The following is a 24,318-nucleotide window of genomic DNA, read 5'->3' as shown; positions in this document are numbered from 1 at the left end:
AAATTTCAACGACGATGAATTAAATAATCACATTTTCCGTCTCCTTTTCGACCAATCACAACTCACGTTTCTTTTGCAGACAGTCTACGTTTGGTCAAAACACCGGGTAAGAACAAGAATGTTGATTAGGCTAGTTTGTGTAATTTTAGTGCAACGCATCGTCAGTGTCTAGTTATTTTAAATATATTTATTTAACTGTTGATATATATAAACCAAAATTTTCGAAAACAGAGATAAAAACGGCATGCCAACCCGTAAACCGGTTTGGCCCTTTAGACTACACGTGCTGATGTGGCAGACCTACTGTACACATTGACTTTTCAATCATAGGCTGAGTTTCAATCTTAAATGAAGATAAACTTTTAAAAGAAAGAAACTTTCATTTGAAATAACGTAGTGGAAGCTAAATTATCCCGATTGTGTTTGTGCGTGTAATGGCCGTGTGAGTGATGGTATGCATTTCCACATTTGGCTGAATGAGAGGGTGGGGTGCAAAGCTAACGGGATGTTTTGAAATTGAGAGATATTTTATAATGATCGAGGTGTATCCGCTTCAGAATAGCGAAAGTTTGCTATACTTTCAAGGAAGAAAAACATTAAATATGCAGGTTGTCATTTGTTTCAACAATTTTCGTATTTTCAGATGATTTTATTGAATTCAAATTACCATTTATTTGGAAGGTGTAAAAACTGAAAACTTTGTCAAAAAATGTAAACTTTACAAACCAAAGTTGTTTATATAAGCAAGACAGCTGTCATGCATAAACTCAAATTCCAAATTGAGATGCTGTTTACATAGAGCTCGCTCAATTGTAAAAATATACAGTCGTTTTACAAAATTGAGATTGTTATGACTTTCCAAGAAAGGAATTCCAAACTGTTCAACCTATATCTAGTGAATTTCTGTGACAGCTAGTTTCAACTTAACAGATCTAGATGTCTATAGGTTGAGTATTCAATTGAATGTTGAAACAACATTGGAGCTATGAGATCATATTCTATAATTAAGTGTACCAAGCTTAAAACATAAAAAAATGTTCAAATCAATAACTAAAAGGTTATTTTTCATCTAGTGTTAATTCCAACGGTGACTACCCAATCATGAAGACCAGTAGCAGCAGTCCTGTTTTTGGGATGTCTTGGCTTCTCAAGATGTCTCCTGATAAGCAGGACACCCTACTTAAGATGTCTATCCTCACTATAGCTGGAATCTTGTGTAAGTTTAATTTTCTGTGTTTCTGTTAAACAACCAAATCTAGGCTTTGGAAAGGCAGAGTGTCGATTATATCCATATTTTTCGTTGTCTTTTATACACTCATACTACACCTATATAGTCTTGAAATCATTGGCCTAAAAAATAACAAGTGTTCCACTGACCATATATTTTCAGGCCTACTCTGAATTATTTTGTCTATTTTTATTGAAGGACTATAAAAGTTGGATTCATTCTTCTGTAAAAGCTTGTTTAAAACTATTAATTGATAAAAAAAACCTTCCTGATCAATATATACCATGTAATCTTATTTTCTTGACATGTTAGTAGAAACATATGTTATTAATTCTGTAATTGTAATTTTATTTCCCATTCAACTTCCTTCCAGTTTTATTTTAGACTGGAAGTATATACAGTGGGAAACATAAAAAATTTAGCTTTTTTATTTGATTTTCCCTTTGAAGGAAACATCATAATAAAGCAAAAAAACATTTTAATGTGCTGATGCATGTTCACATGATCATTCAGATGATATCCCTCACATTATTCAAAGAGAAGAACCAGAAAAAAACACTAACCAGTAATCCAGTCATAATCCATGGGTCAACACAAACATTTTGACCAGAAGTAGAAAATGGACTTAGTCTTCTCTCATGAAGTACAATGATTGATGTACATTAATGGAACTTTTCAAACTTCAGTTGGAATCTTTATTCAGGAGAATTTTATGATTATTTAGTATATATATGACAAACACTATATATACTAAGACAATAAATGTTGGTGTCACTGAAGATTTCTTTGTAGTTCCAAAGTGTTAAATTTTGACGGAATATATATATACTAGGGATATTATATAATGTTTTAAAGAGTCAGTGTGAGTTTGCAGATTTATGGATACTTTTATAATTCTTTTTAAGCTTTTTCCACAAGGCTGTTTTCTGTGTTGAGATTTGAGAGTGTTATCCACGAATTTGATCCCTACTTCAATTATCGTACAACACGTTACCTGACAGAAGAAGGCTTCTACCAATTCCATAACTGGTTTGATGACCGAGCCTGGTACCCACTGGGCCGTATCATTGGGGGAACCATCTATCCAGGTAATGTTCACTCATCCAGGTAACAGACAAAAGTGTCTGAAGTATAGCATTAATAATCAATGTTTTTCCTGGCCAGTTTTGGAAATTGGCTCATTGCAGAAATTGGGAATATTTTGTTTAGGAGGTAATTTTTAAATGAATAACATAAATGGCCGGATTTTGTGTCCTCACATGGAAAATATCAGTTTTACATATTTTGATAGTTTTGTTTACCTCATTGCGAAAATTAGGCAACTTGATCAATTTGAAATGGGGTCTTTTAAGTGTGTTAACTAACATGAGATATACCATTTGATTTATCAGGAATATTAAACACATTGTTTCCTAACATAAGATATACCATTTAATAGATTAGGACTATTACATACATTGTCAAATTATCTAGCAGGGCTTTTTCTGGGGGCTTTTTGGGGCCATTAATGGGCCCCATTCCCAATTGGAATAATTTCATTTTAAAGCTAAATTCCTGAAATTTGCAGTTTACTCCTGAAAAAAATCTTTCCCAATTCACCAGTTTTCTTCCCAAAATGGGACAAAAAGGCCCCACCTCAAACCAGTGAGAAAAAGACCTGTCTATAACCTTCGAGTATGTTAGATTGGACAACAATGATGACCTCTGTTGTGTTTTGTACGGTATGTTTACTTGTTTGTAAATATCAGTTTTAATGGCTTAGCAAAATAATATATATTTTGATTTGAAAACAGGTTTGATGGTGACCTCTGCGGCATTGTATCATGTGATGAACTTTTTCCACATCACCATTGACATCAGGAATGTTTGTGTGTTTCTGGCTCCTCTCTTCTCCAGTCTAACCACACTCGTCACTTACCACTTCACCAAGGAGCTCAAGGCAAGTTTCATCAATATTGTGATGTATTGAGATGGCCTCTAGTTAAAAAATTTAAATACCTGATATCTGTTTTTGTAACTTTAGGTTTTTCCAATAAACATACATATCTACATAACTGGAGGGCTGCTTGTTTGTCACACAAGAACCATAAAAACTGATCTAATTGAAATGATTTTATATAAAAAGACTCGTTTTCTGCCATACTCACTGTAGATTGAATTTCTGGAGCCTCTCACCGAAGATATTTTACTGTATATCATTAAGTTCAAGTATAATACCTTTACAATATATCTGGCACTAAGATATTAAAGCTCAGTAAAAATTCTAATAAATCTAATAATCCTTACCTAGTGTTATCCTGGCCACCTGGGCTAATTATAGGATAAATAAGGTATTTAATTGATATATTGTGATGACATTGGCAATTTCTACAGATGATTTTCTAGTATTTTTGTGTAAAATTCATTGCTGATACTTTCATTAATTAAAATTATCCATATTTTCTATTGATTTAAGTGTCCTTGAAGCATTACATTTATTTACATGTATTAGAGTTTAATTCATGACCTGTTAACAGAATGGTTAGAATTTTTGTGTGATTTTGTCCTTATATTGCAGGATGCTAGTGCGGGTCTAGTAGCAGCAGCCATGATTTCCATAGTCCCAGGTTACATCTCCCGTTCAGTGGCTGGGTCTTACGATAACGAGGGTATTGCCATCTTCTGTATGTTGTTGACTTACACCCTGTGGATAAAGGCAGTGAAGACAGGCTCCATTTTCTGGGGATGCTTGTGTGCTCTAGCTTACTTCTACATGGTGAGTATTACAAGATTTCTCGCACGTTTCTGAGGAACAAGCCATAATAAGTGATTAACAGGTGCTTTTTCCATCTCGGTTGTGTCACATTACACAATGAAGCACTCAAATATTACAGAATATTAAGAAAAAAGTGAAAATAATTGTCTCCCCAGAAAATGAGGGGAGACGTAATGTATTAGTACTTATATCTTCTTCAACAATACACTGCTGTGAGGTCATGTTGAACGTATTGTCAAAATCAAAGGTCGAATACAATTTCTTCGAATATTTTGTATCCAGTGATAACTTTTAAACTGTTCAAGTCATTATACCTTCATTGAAAGTAGCTGTAGACCTTTATATCACAACTGATGATATGCAGTGCTCTGCATTGGATGATTGTGACCTTGACCTCAAGGTCAAAGGTCAATTGAGTTCAAAATATTTAACGCCTAGTAAAGGAGAAGGGGAGATCTAGTTTTGTACTTTGATAATACTTGCTGTGCTGTTCTTACTTGCAATATAGCAATTGTGCATCATGTATAGAAAATTATTATCATTAATAATCCTTGGTTGGGATTCTACTATTTATATTGGTAAACTATTTAGTATTATGTGGCTATTGACACCACAAACAATGAACAACTCTTTTTTTGTAATTTTTGCTTGGTTTAATAAAAAGTTGTTTCTCAACTTTCTTTGCAAGCTAACACTCTGTACTCTGCCTGTTTGTGGTGGTGTGCAATTCAAAGTCTTGCTACAGTGAGTGGTCAGCTGGTTACCTCTTTGACCTTGGTTTACTGGCCAGAGGTCATCATACCATCTGGTACAGCTATTAAAAACATAATCCTCTTTATTTTCAGCTTCCTATTGTCTGTGTTTGACTATAGCTAAATGGTGACCTAGAGAGAATCAAAGGAATTTTCCAGTCATGGTTTTTATGTCGCTGGCTGCAACAATTTGAGAGCACATTACTGTATTAAGTTAAACTTCATGTGACTTATATTTCATGCCTGACTCAGTCGGACCTAGTTTGTGGGGAGTAAATTTTCCTTTCGCGGGGGAATATTGCTTGCTATTTGTGTCAATCTGATTTTTGTTAGACTTGTATATGTTTCTAGCCTTTATCCTCATAGAACAGAAGTCCCAAGATTCATCATAATTCAAATGTGGACACCATCTTGGAGAACTATACCATTATTTCAGTAATACTCGACTACAAAGGGGTAGCCAGGTGACCGTGGATTTTTTAGCAATTTCAGACGTCATCTCACTATTTCTCAAAAAACAGAAGAGTTAGTCTCTTCAATCCCAAGCATCAGATCTGAATTTCTGGAGTCAGAAACATTCTCTCAAGGGTCTACATGATGGCCCGTACAACACATATTTTCCTCTTCACTGATTTATTGTATTTGACAGGTGTATTTGACGAGGGTCTACATGATGGCCTGTACTACATATATTTTCACTGATTTGTTGTATTTGACAGGTGTCATCTTGGGGAGGATATGTGTTTCTCATCAACTTGATCCCTCTTCACGTTCTTGCCCTGATGATGACTGGCCGATTCTCTCATCGCATCTATGTTGCATACTCCTCGGTAAGCGTTATACACTGTATTTATCTGCAAATCAGCCTCGTTCTTCATTTTTAGGTTACCCACGTGCACCTAAAAGGCAAGTGAGGTTACTCTTTAGTGCAGCATCCATTGTCTTTCTAGCGTCAACTTTTGTGTGGATCAACAGCTAACATCCTTGGGTGTTGATATTTACATGAGTAAACTATATGTATTTTCTAGGTCAGAGAAATCATAGATTATAAAAAATTTATAACATCTTCTTAAAAAAATTTAGTAACAAAGCAAACTCATACTTCAATAACACAATAAATATTTTATCTTAAACCAATTTCTCAGATCAGAGGTGAGAGAAACATTCCCATTGGGCCTCTTATTGCAGAATCATCAATTTTAGAATAGTGAGCTAAAAGTGGTTTCATCATTAAGCTCTCCTCAGACTTTAATACGTAACTGTTATTCTAGGGGAGGAGGATTATTTGAGGATAAATACAGTACTCAGAAAAATTTAAATATCTGGATATGTTTTAAAAAATAAATCACTTACAACTTACATAAAATAATATAAAATTTGATTATTAACTCCACATGTTTCCATCTAAATTTGCAAATTTAAATATTCATATTTACTCCTTACACTTCACCAAAAAATGTGTCGTCTGTCCACACATTCCTCTGAGAGGAATCAGTTTAGGTTGGTTATTAAATCTAATTGATATAATTATGTTTGATGTCAAAGTATCCTTTCAAGTCTATATACTCTTCAGGTCATTTGTATATGAGATGCTTTCTCAGAAAATCATGCGATATTGAAATTTCTCCATGAAATCACTGTATGCTCCTGTAGAATTGAATAATAACCAGATATAGTGTTTGATGTCAACTGAACTAACCACATTTAACTGTTCTTTCATTTTCTAGGTGTACTGCTTGGGAACAATCCTGTCCATGCAGATCTCTTTTGTGGGTTTCCAGCCTGTACAATCCAGTGAACACATGGCTGTAAGTTTTATATTGGTATTTTATAGTAAGCTGACTTTATAGGGAAAATACAGTGAAAATGGGAAATGTATAGGATCTAACTCCATCAATATACATGTGTTTTGATTATGATTTAAATGTGGTCCTCTTCCAGGCTATAAAATGTTGGGAGAAAATATCAAATATCACACTTTATACATTTTGCCTCCTAGACGTCCATTCCTTCTTTCTTTGACTTTATGGGACACTCTAGTGTCCATCTTTACCAGGAAAATACATTCTTATAGTTATCCGCCCTAAAGTCTATATTTAAGTCAGTGACATGATAATATTGAAAGGGAGGCAACCATGTAATATAGGTTTGGGTGAAAATTATATGCTGGTTCCAGGCAAGATTCCGGTACACAGACTGTGAACTTTATTTTGGTTCCAGACAAGATTCCGGTACACAGACTGTGAACTTTATTTTGGTTCCAGACAAGATTCCGGTACACAGACTGTGAACTTTATTTTGGTTCCAGGCAAGATTCCGGTACACAGACTGTGAACTTTATTTTGGTTCCAGACAAGATTCCGGTACACAGACTGTGAACTTTATTTTGGTTCCAGGCAAGATTCCGGTACACAGACTGTGAACTTTATTTTGATTTCAACAACGGCTTTATTAAAAATTGGTTGTTTAATTAGTTTTTGTAGAAAGTTTGATTTTTAGCCCAAAACATCAGATGGTAGGCTATTCAAATTGTCCTGTGTCTGCCATCTGTCCGTAAACAATTCTTATCACTATTTCTTGAAAAGTACTTCACATGTAGATTCCCCATTGCCCCTAGTTTTGAGTCTGATCAGAAATCGAAATGGCAGATACATGTAGCCGGTGCTCTTGTAATTTGATGCTTGAATATGTATTTGATATACAGTCAAACCTGTCTATAAAGACTGCCCAAAAGGAGGCAGAAAAACGGTCACTATAGACAGGTTGCCTTTATAGACAGGTCAAAATTATCGCACCAACCAGTTCTGTTTAGATCTTCCTTCATATGTAGGTTACCCATGTAATCAAACAATAAAGAGGAAGTGGGGAATGATTTCATAGGACCGATAAAGGCCAGTCAATGGTGGGTGCCAACATCTCTTTATTACATATAGACCAGAATGAAATATGGACATGTCAAATGATATTTGATTTGTGTAGTAGCTACATGAAGTTACGTATACATTTGCTTTAAAGAGAGATGTTCATAATTGGTGAAATAAAAATAAAAGAATTATATTATGTATTATTTCAGGCCTTCGGCGTGTTTGGTCTCTGTCAGATACATGCTTTTGTTGACTACATTCGATCCAAATTGACCTCTGAGCAGTTCAACACCTTATTTAGGAGCATCATCCTCTTGGTCGGAATTCTGGGAACAACTGCTGCAGCCATTGCCACAGCAACTGGCAGTATCCTTCAAAAAGTCAACTGGCTTTGTTTTAATTTTTCACAGGCATGAGGGATTTATGCTCCGTCGGTAACCCACACTCCCGAGATTCTCGTTTTGGCTCTAAAATAGCAGCCAATAAAAAGCCAGCTTACATATAAAACTTTGGAACTCTAGTGGGAAACATTTTTTGGCGATCCCCATCTTGGGGGCCGCCACCAAAGCATGCAATATATTTGTTACTAATGGTCAATGAATTTATGGACAAATACACATCTTGATTTTTAGGTAGGACTCTGTCCATGAGCACTTTATCACTATTCCTCCACCCCTGGGTCTCGAGTTAGAAACCCACGCGAGGCAGTTCCCTGGTACAAATCCATTAGTGTCCAAATGCATAGAACAGAGAATACCAAGTAGCTACAAAAACAAAAGTCTCCTTCAATACCATAATTTCCAGCTTGGGATCTAAAAATAAAATGCTCTAAGGTTGTCAAAGAAATATTAAAAAGCAACTTAACAATAAAATATACATCATGTTTGCCTTGAGCTGATGATGAATATTATAACCTTAACTGTGATAAGAAATCTCGCCATGGACTGGACGTTTCTACTCCTTGCTGGACCCATCCTACGCCAAAAACAACATCCCCATCATTGCGTCTGTATCCGAACATCAGCCAACCACATGGAGTTCCTTCTACTTTGACCTTCAGCTTCTTGTTTTCATGTTCCCGGGTAAGTTAATTAGATAATAGGTAGTGGATACATAACTCTGGCCTGTGATGTTACTCACTAAACGTTAAATCTCCTATATTTAGGCTCTAGTCAGAGGTGTATGGTGTGGCCTTTCATCCACAAGTTGGATTAAGAACTTGGTAGTTTGTCATGTACTCATGAATAGTTAAGTGATAGGTTGCTGACATTTTGTATGAAAGTTGTTTTGAAATCATATTGGGGGAATTAAATTTATTTTTTTTTACATCAAAAATGTTTTTATTAAAAAACAAGAACTTAAATTTTGCATTTGAATCATCTTGATTAAAGCAGTAGCAAATGCTCAGCACCATTATTGTTATTCTGGTGTTTTCCATTCTTGTAAAATAAAAAAAATCTAGGTTTAAATACTTTGAAAATCTATTATTAATTATTATCTATTATTATTATGAATTGACAGTACTTTTAACATGAGTATTATTATTTCACAGTGGGTCTCTACTTCTGTTTCACTCACTTGACTGATGCCAACATCTTCATCATCATGTACGGAGCCACCAGTATCTACTTCGCGGGTGTCATGGTGCGTCTGATGTTGGTCCTGGCTCCAGTTATGTGTATCCTCTCAGGAATCGGTATCTCGGCCACTCTCATATCGTATATGAAGAACTTGGACATCACAAAGAAAGCCAAGAAGGCCAAGAAAGGGGAGATAACCAACTATCCATTTAAGAATGAGGTATTGTTTGCCGAGTGTGTCTTTAGGTCATAGGTACTATTATCAGATGTAATTGCCTGCTTTCTCCTGGGAGTCCACTTCATATGATTATCAAACCAGGGGAACAACTATAGGTTTCCATCCCTCTTGTACCTGTACATAACACCAAAGTTTAGCCCTACTCTTGTGCTTTATTCCTTGAGGGATTTTTATCATCAAACTTCACACTTTGATAATGGACTATGATAATGGACTATAATATTTTTGGACAAGTTTGGGTTCAGAGTTTTTGGGTAAGGGTCAAGATCACTGTTAATGATTTAGCGAGGGCCTGTGTGCTTGTTATTTTTGATAAGCTTAATTTTTATGTTTAATAAATACTTAAGAGAAAGTTTATCAGCAAGTTAACACTCTGTACTCTGCCTGTTTGTGGCTGTGTTCAATTCAAAGTCTTGCTACAGTGAGTGATCAGCTGGTTACCTCTTTGACCTTGGTTTACTGGCCAGAGGTCATCATACCAGCTGGTACATTTTGTTATTAGTTCACCTGCCCGAAGGGCAAGTGAGCTTATGCCGTGGTGCGGCGTCCGGCCGTCCGGCGTCAACTTTTTCATTCAAACAACTTCTTCTCAATAACCAAGAGGCCCAGGGACTTGATATTAGGCCTGTAGCATGCTGGGGTGAAGGACTACAAAGTTTGTTCAAATAAATGACCTTGACCTTCATTCAAGGTCACATTGGTCAAATAGGCTATAATCTTCAAACGACTTCTTCTCAATAACCAAGAGGCCCAGGGACTTGATATTGGGCCTGTAGCATGCTGGGGTGAAGGGCTACAAAGTTTGTTCAAATAAATGACCTTGACCTTCATTCAAGGTCACATTGGTTAAATAGGCTATAATCTTCAAACGACTTCTTCTCAATAACCAAAAGGCCCAAGGACTTGATATTAGGCCTGTTGCATGCTGGGGTGAAGGGCTACAAAGTTTGTTCAAATAAATGACTTTGACCTTCATTCAAGGTCACATGGGTCAAATAAGCAATAATCTTCAAACGACTTCTTCTCAATAACCAAGAGGCCAAGGGACTTGATATTGGGCCTGTAGCATGCTGGGGTGAGGGGCTACAAAGTTTGTTCAAATAAATGACTTTGACCTTCATTCAAGGTCACATGGGTCAAATAGGCTATAATCTTCAAATGACTTCTTCTCAATAACCAAGAGGCCCAAGGACTTGGTATTGGGTCTGTAGCATGCTGGGGTGAAGGGCTACAAAGTTTGTTCAAATGAATGACCTTGACCTTCATTCAAGGTCACATGGGTCAAATAGGCTTTAATCTTTAAACGACTTCTCCTCAATAACCAAGAGGCCCAGGGACTTGATATTGGGCCTGTAGCATGCTAGGGTGAAGGGCTACCAATTTTGTTCATATAAATGACCTTGACCTACATTCAAGGTCACAGTTGTGAAATCGGCTTAAATCTGTAAACAATAATTTTGCGATAGCCAAGAGCCTCCGAGACCTGATATTAGGCCAATAGATTGCTGGAATGAAGGACTAGAAAATTTATTAATAGGAATAAACCTAGCTTACTATGATATTTGAATAAAGAGGTAATCAGCATAGTATCTGTAGAAATGACCTCAATCAACTTCAAAGTTGCTGTAGAGCCAGGTGAGCGATACAGGCCCATTGGGCCTCTTGTTAAAATTTTGCACAAATTTGTCAGTTTTTGGTATACTATGCCAAAGTGAAATCTAAACCAAGGGGTTACTTAATTAAGATTGTACAGTAGTGAGAATGTGACCTCTTGGTATGGATCTGATAACAGATTGTTTATACGATGAATATAAGATTATCTCAACTCTGTCCAATGTGGACACATAAGTGATGATTCAAGAGGCCAAAGAGTGGAACTGGGAAGTCATAGGATAAGTTGCTGTGGATTTTCAGAATAGGTGATAACTCTAAAGAATTCATGGGGAAACAAATTATAATATTGTTTCATTTTTCATTGCATTGTATGCTTATCAAATGACTCCCATAAAAAGTTGAGGTTTTAGAAAAAGCGCTTTAAAGAAAAGGGGTTTTTTTTGCTGAAATTCTGAAAAACAGACTTTTTTATTTTCCCAGAAATTTGTACTTTCAAGGCAAGTATTCTTTGTGATGTTTAGCTCACCTAAGTGGCTGTGGTGAAGTGTCCTTCATCTGGCTAACTGCCTGGCTTCAACTTTTCCATTTAAACAACTTCTTCTCAATAACCAATAAGCCCAGAGACCTGATATTGGGCCTGTAGCTTGCTGAAGTGAAGGATACAATTTTATACAAATGAATTACTTATGATCACAGCCTTCCTCATCACTTACTATTAAATTGATATTTCCTTATCTTAGGTAGCCTTGGGTGTGGTTTTTAGCTCACCTGCCCGAAGGGCAAGTGAGCTTATGCCGCGGTGCGGCGGCCGGCCGTCCGGCGTCAACTTTTTCATTCAAACAACTTCTTCTCAATAACCAAGAGGCCCAGGGACTTGATATTAGGCCTGTAGCATGCTGGGGTGAAGGGCTACCAAGTTTGTTCAAATAAATGACCTTGACCTTCATTCAAGGTCACATGGGTCAAATAGGCTATAATCTTCAAACGACTTCTCAATAACCAAGAGGCCAAGGGACTTGATATTGGGCCTGTAGCATGCTGGGGTGAAGGGCTACCAATTTTGTTCAAATAAATTACCTTGACCTACATTCAAGGTCACAGGGGTGAAATCGGCTTAAATCTGTAAACAATAATTTTGCGATAGCCAAGAGCCTCCAAGATCTGATATTAGGCCAATAGAATGCTGGAATGAAGGACTAGAAAAATTTTAATATGAATAAAACTAGCTTACAATGATATTTGAATAAAGAGGTAATCAACATAGTATCTTTAGAAATGACCTCAATCAACTTCAAAGTTGCTGTAGAGCCAGGTGAGCGATACAGGCCCATTGGGCCTCTTGTTCATGATCACAGCCTTCCTCATCACTTACTATTAAATTGATGTTTTACTATTTTAGGTAGCCTCGGGTGTGGTTTTTATGATCACAGCCTTCCTCATCACTTACACCTTCCATTGTACCTGGGTGACCTCTGAAGCCTACTCCAGTCCTTCCATCGTCCTCTCCGCTCGGGCTGGAGATGGTGGCAGAATTATATTCGACGACTTCAGAGAGGCTTACTACTGGCTGAGACACAACACCGCTGAGGTATGTACCTGATATGATAGGCTGGGGAGATATAACACTACTGAGGTATGTGTACCTGATATGATAGGCTGGGGAGATATAACACTACTGAGGTATGTGTACCTGATATGATAGGCTGGGGAGATATAACACTACTGAGGTATGTACCTGATATGATAGGCTGGGGAGATATAACACTACTGAGGTATGTACCTGATATGATAGGCTGGGGAGATATAACACTACTGAGGTATGTGTACCTGATATGATAGGCTGGGGAGATATAACACTACTGAGGTATGTACCTGATATGATAGGCTGGGGAGATATAACACTACTGAGGTATGTACCTGATATGATAGGCTGGGGAGATATAACACTACTGAGGTATGTACCTGATATGATAGACTGGGGAGATATATCACTACTGAGGTATGTACCTGATATGATAGGCTGGGGAGATATAACACTACTGAGGTATGTACCTGATATTATAGACTGGGGAGATATAACACTACTGAGGTATGTACCTGATATGATAGGCTGGGGAGATATAACACTACTGAGGTATGTACCTGATATGATAGGCTGGGGAGATATAACACTACTGAGGTATGTACCTGATATGATAGGCTGGGGAGATATAACACTACTGAGGTATGTGTACCTGATATGATAGGCTGGGGAGATATAACACTACTGAGGTATGTACCTGATATGATAGGCTGGGGAGATATAACACTACTGAGGTATGTACCTGATATGATAGGCTGGGGAGATATAACACTACTGAGGTATGTACCTGATATGATAGGCTGGGGAGATATAACACTACTGAGGTATGTACCTGATATGATAGGCTGGGGAGATATAACCGCTGTATTTAATATGTTTGCTGTATAATGGTATATCAGACGGGTGTAATATAACAAAATAAATACGGGCAAGAATTGAAAATTACATATTAGTTTGTCAATGAAACTTTGTAAAATAGATAAGGGGTTTATTAGATTCAGTTCACATACTACATGTATGTCAAGAAATGTCTATAAATTACAGTTACAACGACATTGTAGGAGATTACCAGACATTTCCTGATTACATTGTGTCACTTCTTATGTACATGTATATGTATATATGTAACCATTTAGGAATATTACCGACTGCACTGAGACAATAATTCATGTGTAAAGGAGTTAGCTGTTAGGCTGGCTAAGAAAACACTATTTACCTATTGATTAAAAGTACCAGAATAATTATCATTGTGATTTCACTCTGATCAATAACAAAAAAACAACTGGCTAAGAAAACACTATTTACCTATTGATTAAAAGTATGAGAATAATTATCATTGTGATTTCACTCTGAACAATAACAAAAAAACAACACCAGATTACTCTTTCTGTTTTCATTCGATTTTACAAGTTAAAAATCAGTCTGTTCTACACTTTCTTCACAAAATATATCGTAAGAAAGGGGTTTAGCTAGCTGAATTATACACACTCACCACAAACTTCTGTCAGTCTATGGTGAGTGGTGTCATAACTCTAGTTTATTACTATGATATATAAAGAAGGATCAATTCCTTACATCACCACTTCGTTCTTTGACCGATTTTGAGAATGAACAGTTTTGGGAAGTTACACTGTAATCAAATTTGAGGTCATCAAAAATAACAATTTCAGAGAGACAAATTGTAAACATCAAATGTTTATTTTATCTATGTCATCAGAAAAAGGTATGCTGACCCACCTTATCTAGTATAGTAATACTACAGGAAGTTTTTCGGCATAGCCGTATAATATTCTTTTGGCGCCGGATATGAGGCGACAGGTGGCGTTACTGGTCAAGATGAAGTATGTGATTGGTCAGTGTAGCAGTAAATGCAAAATGCAGATATGCAGTTAAAACGAAACAAAGTTAAGAATACAAGCTGAATAAGTGGATGTATCTTTTCAAATGACACATTAATATAATTATATTCCTGATTCAAATGCAGTCTTATCACCAAAATGATTCAAACCGATATAATTTTGTTATCCTTGCTGAAACGCATTAGTTCGTTGATTTATTTCACCAGCAGTTTTACATTATAACCACTAGCACTAAAATTATGCCGTTTAGGCCAAACAAAATTAATGTCTTGTTTCTCAGGCACATTTTTCCAAAAAAGGATGAGGGAGGGAGTTTTTTTTTTTTTTTTTTTACTACCTAAAAATGTGATGAGGGAGGGACTTTTTTATTTTTTTCTCTCAGTCACATAATGATACATATACATGAATCATGTAATTTGAAATTGTGTCAATTGTTAAATGCATAAAATGAATAAAGAAATCTTAATTTTAAACTATTGTCTTTATTTTCTGGTATTAAACTTGCAATTTAAATTGAAAAACAATTGAAATACAATTTTATGTTCAATGTTCACCAGATGTACACAAGTGATCAGGAACTCCCTATGTTTTAAGATTTGGTTCTTACATAATGTCCAAACAGTTTTGTTGCTTCGTTTACCTTCAAAGACATCGATCATTACTTTATCAAAAACATCAGCTTTCCGTTTGCCGATCGCGGCCGACACATCATGATCTGTGAATTTTGGCGGAAACGACCAGTCGTCGGGACCAAGCGATCCATCGCGCAGACCCTTGTAAAGTTCGCCAAACGAACAAGTGTCGCTATAATTCGATATGATTGTCCAGGGTAAAATAACACTGCCAGAAAAAGATATTTGAATGGAAATCATTGCTACCATGTGCAATCGAAAAATCAAGCTTCTAAAAGATAAACAAACGTTTCAATGATCTGATTTGGGAGATTCTAAAACACGGATCGGGCAAGTTCCGGATATTGCGGCAACCAACGTCGAATTTTTTCCGGAATTTATTTTTCGGCGCGGACGTTTTTATTTTTTTGATTTCAATAAAAAGTGAGTGGTGCAGGGGGTTCATATTGGATGCGGGCGGGCCTGAGAAACAAGAAATTAATTTTATTTGGCCTTATCTTTTTTTGTTATTATTGGTTTTGTATATATAATTCCTCCTAGCAAGCTGTGCATTATGAAGCCAGTATACTTCAGTGCCTTCTTTGTACACTTGCCACATGCAAGTCGGGGGCAATTCCTGTTACAGAGAATCATTCTTTGGAGACATCAAGGCTTCTGAAACACGTGTATACGCTGTCTTATTCTATTGTGACTGAAAACAGTGTAAGGTATAATAAATTATGTATTCACCTGGAGAGTTGTTTTCCCTAAAAATTACATATTTTTCATGTGAATATTGTAGACCCTTCAGGGAAGGAGGTAACTCCATTTCTTGCAATGCATAGGCAAAAAATGTTTGAGAAATATTTTCAGTTTTTCTTGAATGGGTATTTGAAAGTATCTTGTCATTTAAGTTTTTTTTGTGTTGATATTTACAGGATGCAAAGGTTATGTCTTGGTGGGATTATGGTTATCAGATAACAGCGATGGCCAACAGGACTATACTGGTGGACAATAACACGTGGAACAACACACACATATCGCGTGTTGGTCAGGTAAGTGTTTACAACAACACACACATATCCCGTGTTGGTCAGGTAAGTGTTTACACCTGTACAACACACACATATCATGTGTTGGTCAGGTAAGTGTTTACACCTGTACAACACACACATATCCCGTGTTGGTCAGGTAAGTGTTTACACCTGTACAACACACACATATCATGTGTTGGTCAGGTAAGTGTTTACACCTGTACAACACACACATATCACGTGTTGGTCAGGTAAGTGTTTACACCTGTACAACACACACATATCACGTGTTGGTCAGGTAAGTGTTTACACCTGTACAACACACACATATCACGTGTTGGTCAGGTAAGTGTTTACACCTGTAACAACACACACATATCCCGTGTTGGTCAGGTAAGTGTTTACACCTGTACAACACACACATATCACGTGTTGGTCAGGTACGTGTTTACACCTGTAACAACACACACATATCCCGTGTTGGTCAGGTACGTGTTTACACCTGTACAACACACACATATCACGTGTTGGTCAGGTAAGTGTTTACACCTGTAACAACACACTCATATCCCGTGTTGGTCAGGTAAGTGTTTACACCTGTACAACACACACATATCCCGTGTTGGTCAGGTAAGTGTTTACACCTGTACAACACACACATATCCCGTGTTGGTCAGGTAAGTGTTTACACCTGTAACAACACACACATATCCCGTGTTGGTCAGGTAAGTGTTTACACCTGTAACAACACACACATATCACGTGTTGGTCAGGTAAGTGTTTACACCTGTACAACACACACATATCCCGTGTTGGTCAGGTAAGTGTTTACACCTGTAACAACACACACATATCCCGTGTTGGTCAGGTACGTGTTTACACCTGTAACAACACACACATATCCCGTGTTGGTCAGGTACGTGTTTACACCTGTAACAACACACACATATCCCGTGTTGGTCAGGTAAGTGTTTACACCTGTAACAACACACACATATCGCGTGTTGGTCAGGTAAGTGTTTACACCTGTACAACACACACATATCCCGTGTTGGTCAGGTAAGTGTTTACACCTGTAACAACACACACATATCCCGTGTTGGTCAGGTAAGTGTTTACACCCGGGTCCAGACAATACCGACATTTATCTCCCCTTACACATAGGCTATCTCTCACACACCATGGTTTCCAGTACACCCTTAAGACTCCCGGAATTAGCCAAAATGATATATAACATTTGGGTGTGAAGGGACATGACTATTATTATGTCAATGGTTTTAGGCTTCAGATTTCTGAGAAATGTTTCAGGCTTTTCAGATTTCTGAGAAATGTTGGTTTGACTTATGAAATTGAAGCCAGTTTTCCTTCAACAAACTTTGACTTAATGTCCCATTATAATAACTTTGAGATATTGACTAAATAAGAAAATGTCCCATTATGGTAACTTTGTGATATTGACTAAAAAACATAATTTCATACTTAGAAATTAACTAAAATCTGAAAATTGTATTTGTTTGGTATGAGAAATATTAAGTTTGTGTGAGTTTTTGTGCCAAGCTGCTACAAAGTGGTCAAAGGCATAAAGCGCAATCTTGCATCCATCAACAAATTTGGTTAAAGAGTTTTGCTGAATTTGTCATTCATTTATTAATGGTAATTGGTTGCATATTGAAATTCATTTTGAATCAAACGTTTCTGTGCAGTCTAATCTGAACTGTTAGATTTTGTGTACATCTTCATAAATGGTTTAGATACATTCTCTTTATTTCTTTTATTATATTTTATTTTTTAATTTTTTTTCAGGCCATGTCATCAACAGAAGATAAAGCATATGAAATAATGCGTGAATTAGATGTTAATTACGTGCTTGTCATCTTTGGTGGATTGACAGGGTATTCCTCTGATGGTAAGAATTTGATACATGTAACTTAAAAGTCCTTACTGTCATAGAATATGGTCATAGAATTCTAAGTTGCCTTCTGGCCAAGAAAAGTCTTTAAAGTTGTAGAGAAAGTTCTGTTTACAAGATCATGATAAGATACTTGAAATGCTACCAAATGCAATTTTTTAGGTCACCTGAGACAAAGTCTCAAGTAACCTATTCCAATCGCCTTTTGTCCGTCATCGTCTGTCGTCCGTCCGTAAACAATTTACATTTTCAACTTCTCCAAAACCACTGAACCAAATTCAATGAAATTTCGCAGGGAGCTTCTATGGCTAAAGGTCAACTAAAATTATGAATTATATGGTCCCCATCACCCAGGGGCCTGAGGGGCAGGGCCAAAAAGGGTCAAATTGACTAAAACTTCAAAAATCTTCTTCTCTACTCTCAGATAAGGTGGAATCAAACACTTTTCATAAATGAAAGGGTCTTAAGATACTTTACCAAATTGTGAATTTCATGACCCTAGGGTCTCACGTTTGCCCCTGGGGAGGGGGTTAACTTTACTATAGTTTATATAGGGAAATCACATTTTTGACTATTATTTGTTGGATTTCTATTGTAATTCATTCTAACTTGGTTCAAATTATCAGCATTGGATGACAGTTTGATGGTATGTACATGTTGGCCCTGGTTGACCCCCAGGGGCTGGTGGGCGAGGCCAAAAAGGGTCAAATTGACTGAAATTTCAAAAATCTTCTTCTCTACTCTCAGATATGGTAGAATCAAATACTCTTCATAGATGGAAGGGTCTTGAGTTGCTTTACCAAAATTGTGAATTTCATGAACCTGGGGTCTCACGTTTGCCCCTGGGGAGGGCCAACATGTATGCACATGTTGGCCCCGACTGATCCCAAAAAGTGTCAATCAAATTTCCTGACATATTTCAAAAATCCGGTGACCGTTAAGGCCCATGGGCCTTTTGTTTATTCAAATCGCTCGTGGTCAGTCGTCCATTCTGCAGCAATCCTTGTTATTGCTGTTTTTTGAGAAAGACGGGAAGGATTTTTCTCAAACTTCATAATATTATGTAGGTTGCCCTTGGTCCCTAGTTGCACTCATTTGATTTTGAGTCTGATCCAGGAGGGGAAAAGGCCACAAGATGACCATCTTTGATTTTGAAATTTTGAAGTTTGTTATTGCTATTACTTGTACTTTAGAAGTACTGGAAGGATTTTTATCGAAATTCACTACCCGTTTGATTTTAAATCTGATCCAGAAAACAAACGGACTGAAAGTTTGGTGTTACTATTTCTAATTGCAAGTTCTAGAATCTCTCTTAGATTTCATATGTAGGATCTCTATGTTATCAAATCATTGAAGTAAAGCTCTGTCTTACTTTGAATAAATAAAAATCATTCGATGGTGGGTACAAGGTCTATCTTTGATCTCTTGTCCTTCTGCTAGGCTCCAAAGTGTCATGTGAGCAATCATCTATGAACTAACTAAAATTAATTATCGTTCTAATTGTAGTGGTTAACAAATGATTGCAGCAAAAAGAACCTGCTTTCACTCAAATATTGTGATGGGCTAATTTTCCTTATAAGTCCCCTGCCGTTTGAAAAACGGTGGGACTATAGGTTTACCCTCCGTCTGTCTGTCTGTCTCTGTCACGCAATAGTTGTCCGGACAACTCCTTCTAAAGTACTACTCCGATTTTAACGAAACTTGGTCTACATGATCAGTATAACATGTAGTTGTGCATCCCACATTTTTTTCCCCGAAAAACCAATTTTCAAAATGGCCGCCGACTTCTCATTGGTTGAGACTTGTCCGGGCAACTCCTCCTAAAGTACTACTCCAATTTTAACGAAACTTGGTATACATGATCAGTATAACATGTAGTTGTGCATCCCAATTTTTCTTTTCGAAAAAAAACATTTTTCAAAATGGCCGCCGGCTTCTCATTGGTTGAGACATGTCCGGACAACTCCTAAAGTACTACTCCGATTTTAACGAAACTTGGTATACGTGATCAGTATAACAGGTAGTTTAAAAAATGGGAAATAAATAGGTGCACTCCTGGGTCAGGCAGGGGACTTTGTATTGCTGTTGCAATACTATCCATACTTGTTGAGTTTGTTTTTCAATTTTGCTACATTTAGCAATTTTATTGTATCCTCAAAAATGTCCTCTTTTTTTTTTAATTTTCTCCTTTTTTAATTTTAGGAGTTCCTACTATGTACATTTATTTAATAAACTTTTTTCGTCTTTTTGTGTTTGTATGAAAATACAATGAAAAATTACTGAATTATTTAATACACCGTCATACAGATATCAACAAGTTCCTGTGGATGGTTAGGATTGGAGGGAGCACAGATCGAGGAGCTCACATAAAGGAATCTGACTACTATACACCACAGGGAGAGTTCCGTATTGATAAAGACGGTTCCCCGACCCTCCTTAACTGTCTGATGTACAAAATGTGCTATTACAGGTTCGGGTCAGTCTACACAGAGGGAGGTAAGATTCTAGTTTATTACAGAGTTATCTCCCAACAAAATGGCTGCCATTTCCTGGCCTCTTGATTGGTCCAAATTTAAATAGTCTGTTTTTAATGAAATTTGGTATGTAGGTGCACCATGGGACATTGGTCACTTTCACCGCTTCACATTTATACAAAATGTTGGCCATTTCCGTCACTTTCGTGGCCTCGGTTTCACATTTATACAAATTGTTGGCCATTTCTGTCACTTTTGTGGCCTCAGTTTCACATTTATACAAAATGTTGGCCATTTTCGTCACTTTCGTGGCCTCAGTTTCACATTTATACAAATTGTTGGCCATTTCCACCACTTTTGTGGCCTCAGTTTCATATTTATAAAAATTTTATGCCATTTCCGTCACTTTTGTGGCCTTGGGTTCACATGAATTGGCCCCTGTACAACCATTCTAGTTTGCTTTGACATCTAGATTATAATATGTATGGCTTCTTCATGACTCAAATTTCAAATTGCCTTGAAATAGACGGATACTTCTCAAACTTCACATGTAGGTTTTACTTGCTTTGACAGGTGGCCATTTTGGATTTTGAGGGTTGAAGTTTCTTACCATTATTTAATGAGAGGTATTGGAGTGATATTTCTCAAAACTTCATGTGTAGGTTCCACTTGATCCAATTCAAGTTGTGTCTATTTAATTTTGGGACTGATTGGGAATACAAAATAGACGACAGACAGCTTTCTTGAATTTTAAAAGTTGAAATTAGTTACCAGTTTCAGAAAGTTCTTAAACTTCATATCTAGATTTCCCATGTAGACAACGATTCATATGACCGATAAACAGTAAATAGTGGGCAACACGATCCCTCAGGGATCTCTTACTATATCTTATCAGCATAAAAAAATAGTTAGGTGTTTGGATTAATGATGTAGTTATATTCACTTTTGTTTTTACATTTCAGGAAAACCCACTGGTTACGACCGAGTACGTAATGCTGAAATTGGAAACAAAGATTTTGAACTTGATGTTTTAGAAGAAGCTTACACAACAGAGCACTGGCTCGTCCGCATTTACAAAGTGAAAGATTTAGACAACAGGGGACTCTAAACAGTGTTGTAGCTGTCAGAAAAGACATTTATTTTTAATATACTGACATGTAATTATGCTGATGATAGACATTTCTCACTGGAAGTATTTAATATCATATGAGTGCAGTTCATGTAACATCCAGTTTTTATAAATCCTACATAACATTTTGTCTCAAGATTTTAAAAAAAGTAATATGTTCAGTTGAAGAGATATTTAAGAATCAATTTATTAAGGTTAAGATTGAAAGGAAACTGTTTGTGGTTGTCTCAATTATTGTGACTGGGGATATTTTTTTCTATCAGTTTTGTGAAAAGACCCCAAAAAACAAGGAAATTTTAAAAAGAGTGATGGGAGTGAGAAGATTTTCGATTTAATTTAAGATTCATGGAACAACAGGAAAGTTTATAACTTTTACATTCAAGCCACATTTATCTCCACTCTTGTCATCCAGAAGTTTACAATCCAGGCATTTGTTCTTGAGAACTGATTTTCAAAACTATAATTGTGTGTTGAGTTGTAAAGTCATATAAAGAAATATTGTGCCTGTTCTTTCTTTCCTTGAAATCTGTGTTGTATTCAGGTTATAAAAGTTTTCATTCTTTGATCCTTAAAATATGACTAAACGCAAACATTGATAAATAAAAAACAGAACCAGCTCTACATTGCATGGATGAAAGTGTTCAGTATTGATACTGAATTAGTGTTTTGAAAATATTATGCCTATGTAAATTTTGACAAAACCAGCTATTTCAGTATTTGAGGAACCGGGACACTTAACCCATGACATTGTCCCTCACACTTTTTATAAAGACAGGTTCAGAACCAGACATAGAGATCTTTAATAGAAGAACCTATGCATATGTCACATAAAGCAAAATTTGGTATCTCAAAGCCTGTTTCAGAATTTTAATTTGTTAAGTGTAAAGAATGACTTCACTTTAGTTTATAAGCTATGATACAAATTTGGTTTAAAGTGGGATTCTATACTGCTGGAGTAGCTTGTGTCTCCATCTGCTGACAGGGACTGGTGATGTTCTCAATATTTATTGAGGCAGATTCCATGTTTCTGATCATCTTACAGATGAGTTTATTCTTTTTGGCAAAAAACAAAATAATTAATTTGAAGTTGAACAAATATACAAACTATAAACATCCATATTTTAGCCACTATAATTGAAGTACGTATATCTAATTTCAGCATAAAGCACAATAATAATTTAGGTAATGTTTTCAGTGCACTGCTAAAATTCAAAAAGATGCTATTTTAATCCATATTTAAGGTGTACAAGGATAGTTATCGAGGTTGCCATGTTTTGTAATTTTGTTTACAACATTTTTGTTTGACTGAAGTGCTACTACTGGTCTTTTGACACAACAAGCTTTAATCAGTCAATAATGAAATTTAATAATAACAGGATTCCCATTCTTCATACTTCAGTATCTTTTCTGAAATTATGATTTTCTCCACCATTTCTTATTGTAGTGGCTAACTTGAAGGAGAAATTGTGAAGTTTTAACTTTTTCAGATTCACAAAATGCTTAGCTTTAATTCTGCAGTAGTGCTACTGACATTTAAAAACCTTAAGTATATTATCTACTTAAACAATGACCAGAGAACATGGAAAGAATTTCAGTATTTGGTGAATATGCATTCCTAGAGAAAATGAAGACTAGTAGTGAAAGAGAGTGTACTTGTCTCTGTGTTAGAGCTTTGTTTAGGTCATCACATCTCGTTATTAACTGTTAGGGTGAACATTGTATACTTTCATTGTCAGAAATAAAGTTATCTTTTATTTAAGATGTGTATCTTTTTTTTATGTTGGTTTAAGTGGAAATAAATATATTTCGGACCATAATATGATCTTACCCCAGTGAAGAGATTTGAGAAAATTTTGACATGAACAACTATAATGGATTATTGTTAGCTTGTCTGGTCTGAAGGACTGGTGAGCTAATGCCATGATGCATGTCTGTCTGTCATTCATAATATTCAAAGATAAGTTGCACATTCAACTGAAGTTTGATTAATTTATATTAGTATTTGCATTTCTTTAAATAGATCGTATACACAATATTTAGGTTATAAACCTTTATTGTGAGAGCGATATGAAAACAACATGGCGGACAGGCGGCCATCTTGGATTTTGACATTTGAAGCTTGGTATCGCTAAATCTAAGAAAGTACTGAAGGGATCTTTCTCGAATTAAACATGCAGGTTTCCTTTGATCCTAGTTGTGCATATTCCACTTTGGGAGCAATTGGAAAAGAACATGGCCGACAGGCAGCCATCTTAGATTCTGACCATTGAAGTTAGTTATCGCTATTTCTCAAAAAGTACTGAAGGGATCTTTCTCAAATTTCATATGTAGGTTCCTCTTGATCCCAAGTTGTGCATATTGCATTTTGGGATTGATCATAAAACATGGCCGACAGGCAGCCATCTTTGATTTTGACTATTGAATATTGTTATCGCTATTTCTAAGAAAGTAACCAGGGGATCTTTCTAAACTTTCATATGTAGGTTCCCCTTTGTCCTTAGTTATGTATATTGCATTTTGGGACCAGTCTGGAAACAACATGGCCGAAAGGCAGCGATCTTGGATTTTGACAATTGTAGCTTGTTATCGCTATTTCTTAGCAAGTGATGAAGGGGTCCTTCTGAAATTTCATATATTGGTTCCCTTGGGATTGATCAGAAATTAACATGGCCGACAGGCAGCCATCTTG

General features: G+C 36.3%; 1 protein-coding gene across 1 annotated transcript; it reads left to right on the top strand.

Moving 5' to 3' along the window:
* The first annotated feature begins 76 nt into the window (after nt 1–76).
* On the top strand, nt 77–23,388 carry LOC117316129 (dolichyl-diphosphooligosaccharide--protein glycosyltransferase subunit STT3A). Its single transcript, XM_033870628.1, has 15 exons — nt 77–106; nt 1,074–1,216; nt 2,134–2,316; nt 3,022–3,167; nt 3,786–3,983; nt 5,455–5,565; nt 6,463–6,543; nt 7,809–7,965; nt 8,529–8,681; nt 9,152–9,399; nt 12,431–12,619; nt 16,022–16,138; nt 17,921–18,023; nt 20,334–20,522; nt 21,463–23,388. Exons 2-15 carry the CDS (start codon nt 1,102–1,104, stop codon nt 21,606–21,608), a joined length of 2,136 nt encoding a protein of 711 aa, XP_033726519.1. The 5' UTR covers nt 77–106; nt 1,074–1,101; the 3' UTR covers nt 21,609–23,388.
* Nucleotides 23,389–24,318: the final 930 nt, after the last annotated feature.

The sequence above is a fragment of the Pecten maximus genome, chromosome 18 (assembly GCF_902652985.1).
Source record: "Pecten maximus chromosome 18, xPecMax1.1, whole genome shotgun sequence".
In the NCBI taxonomy this organism is placed as follows: domain Eukaryota; kingdom Metazoa; phylum Mollusca; class Bivalvia; order Pectinida; family Pectinidae; genus Pecten; species Pecten maximus.
Note: the sequence above shows the minus strand (reverse complement) of the source record. Positions and strands in the feature narration are given on the sequence as shown.

Excerpts from the sequence above, each read along its gene's own strand:
- LOC117316129 (XM_033870628.1), top strand. The coding sequence starts at position 1,102 with ATGAAGACCAGTAGCAGCAGTCCTGTTTTTGGGATGTCTTGGCTTCTC. Across the intron at positions 3,168-3,785 it reads ACTTCACCAAGGAGCTCAAG|GATGCTAGTGCGGGTCTAGT; the intron begins GCAAGTTTCATC and ends CTTATATTGCAG. Across the intron at positions 7,966-8,528 it reads CATTGCCACAGCAACTGGCA|AAATCTCGCCATGGACTGGA; the intron begins GTATCCTTCAAA and ends AACTGTGATAAG.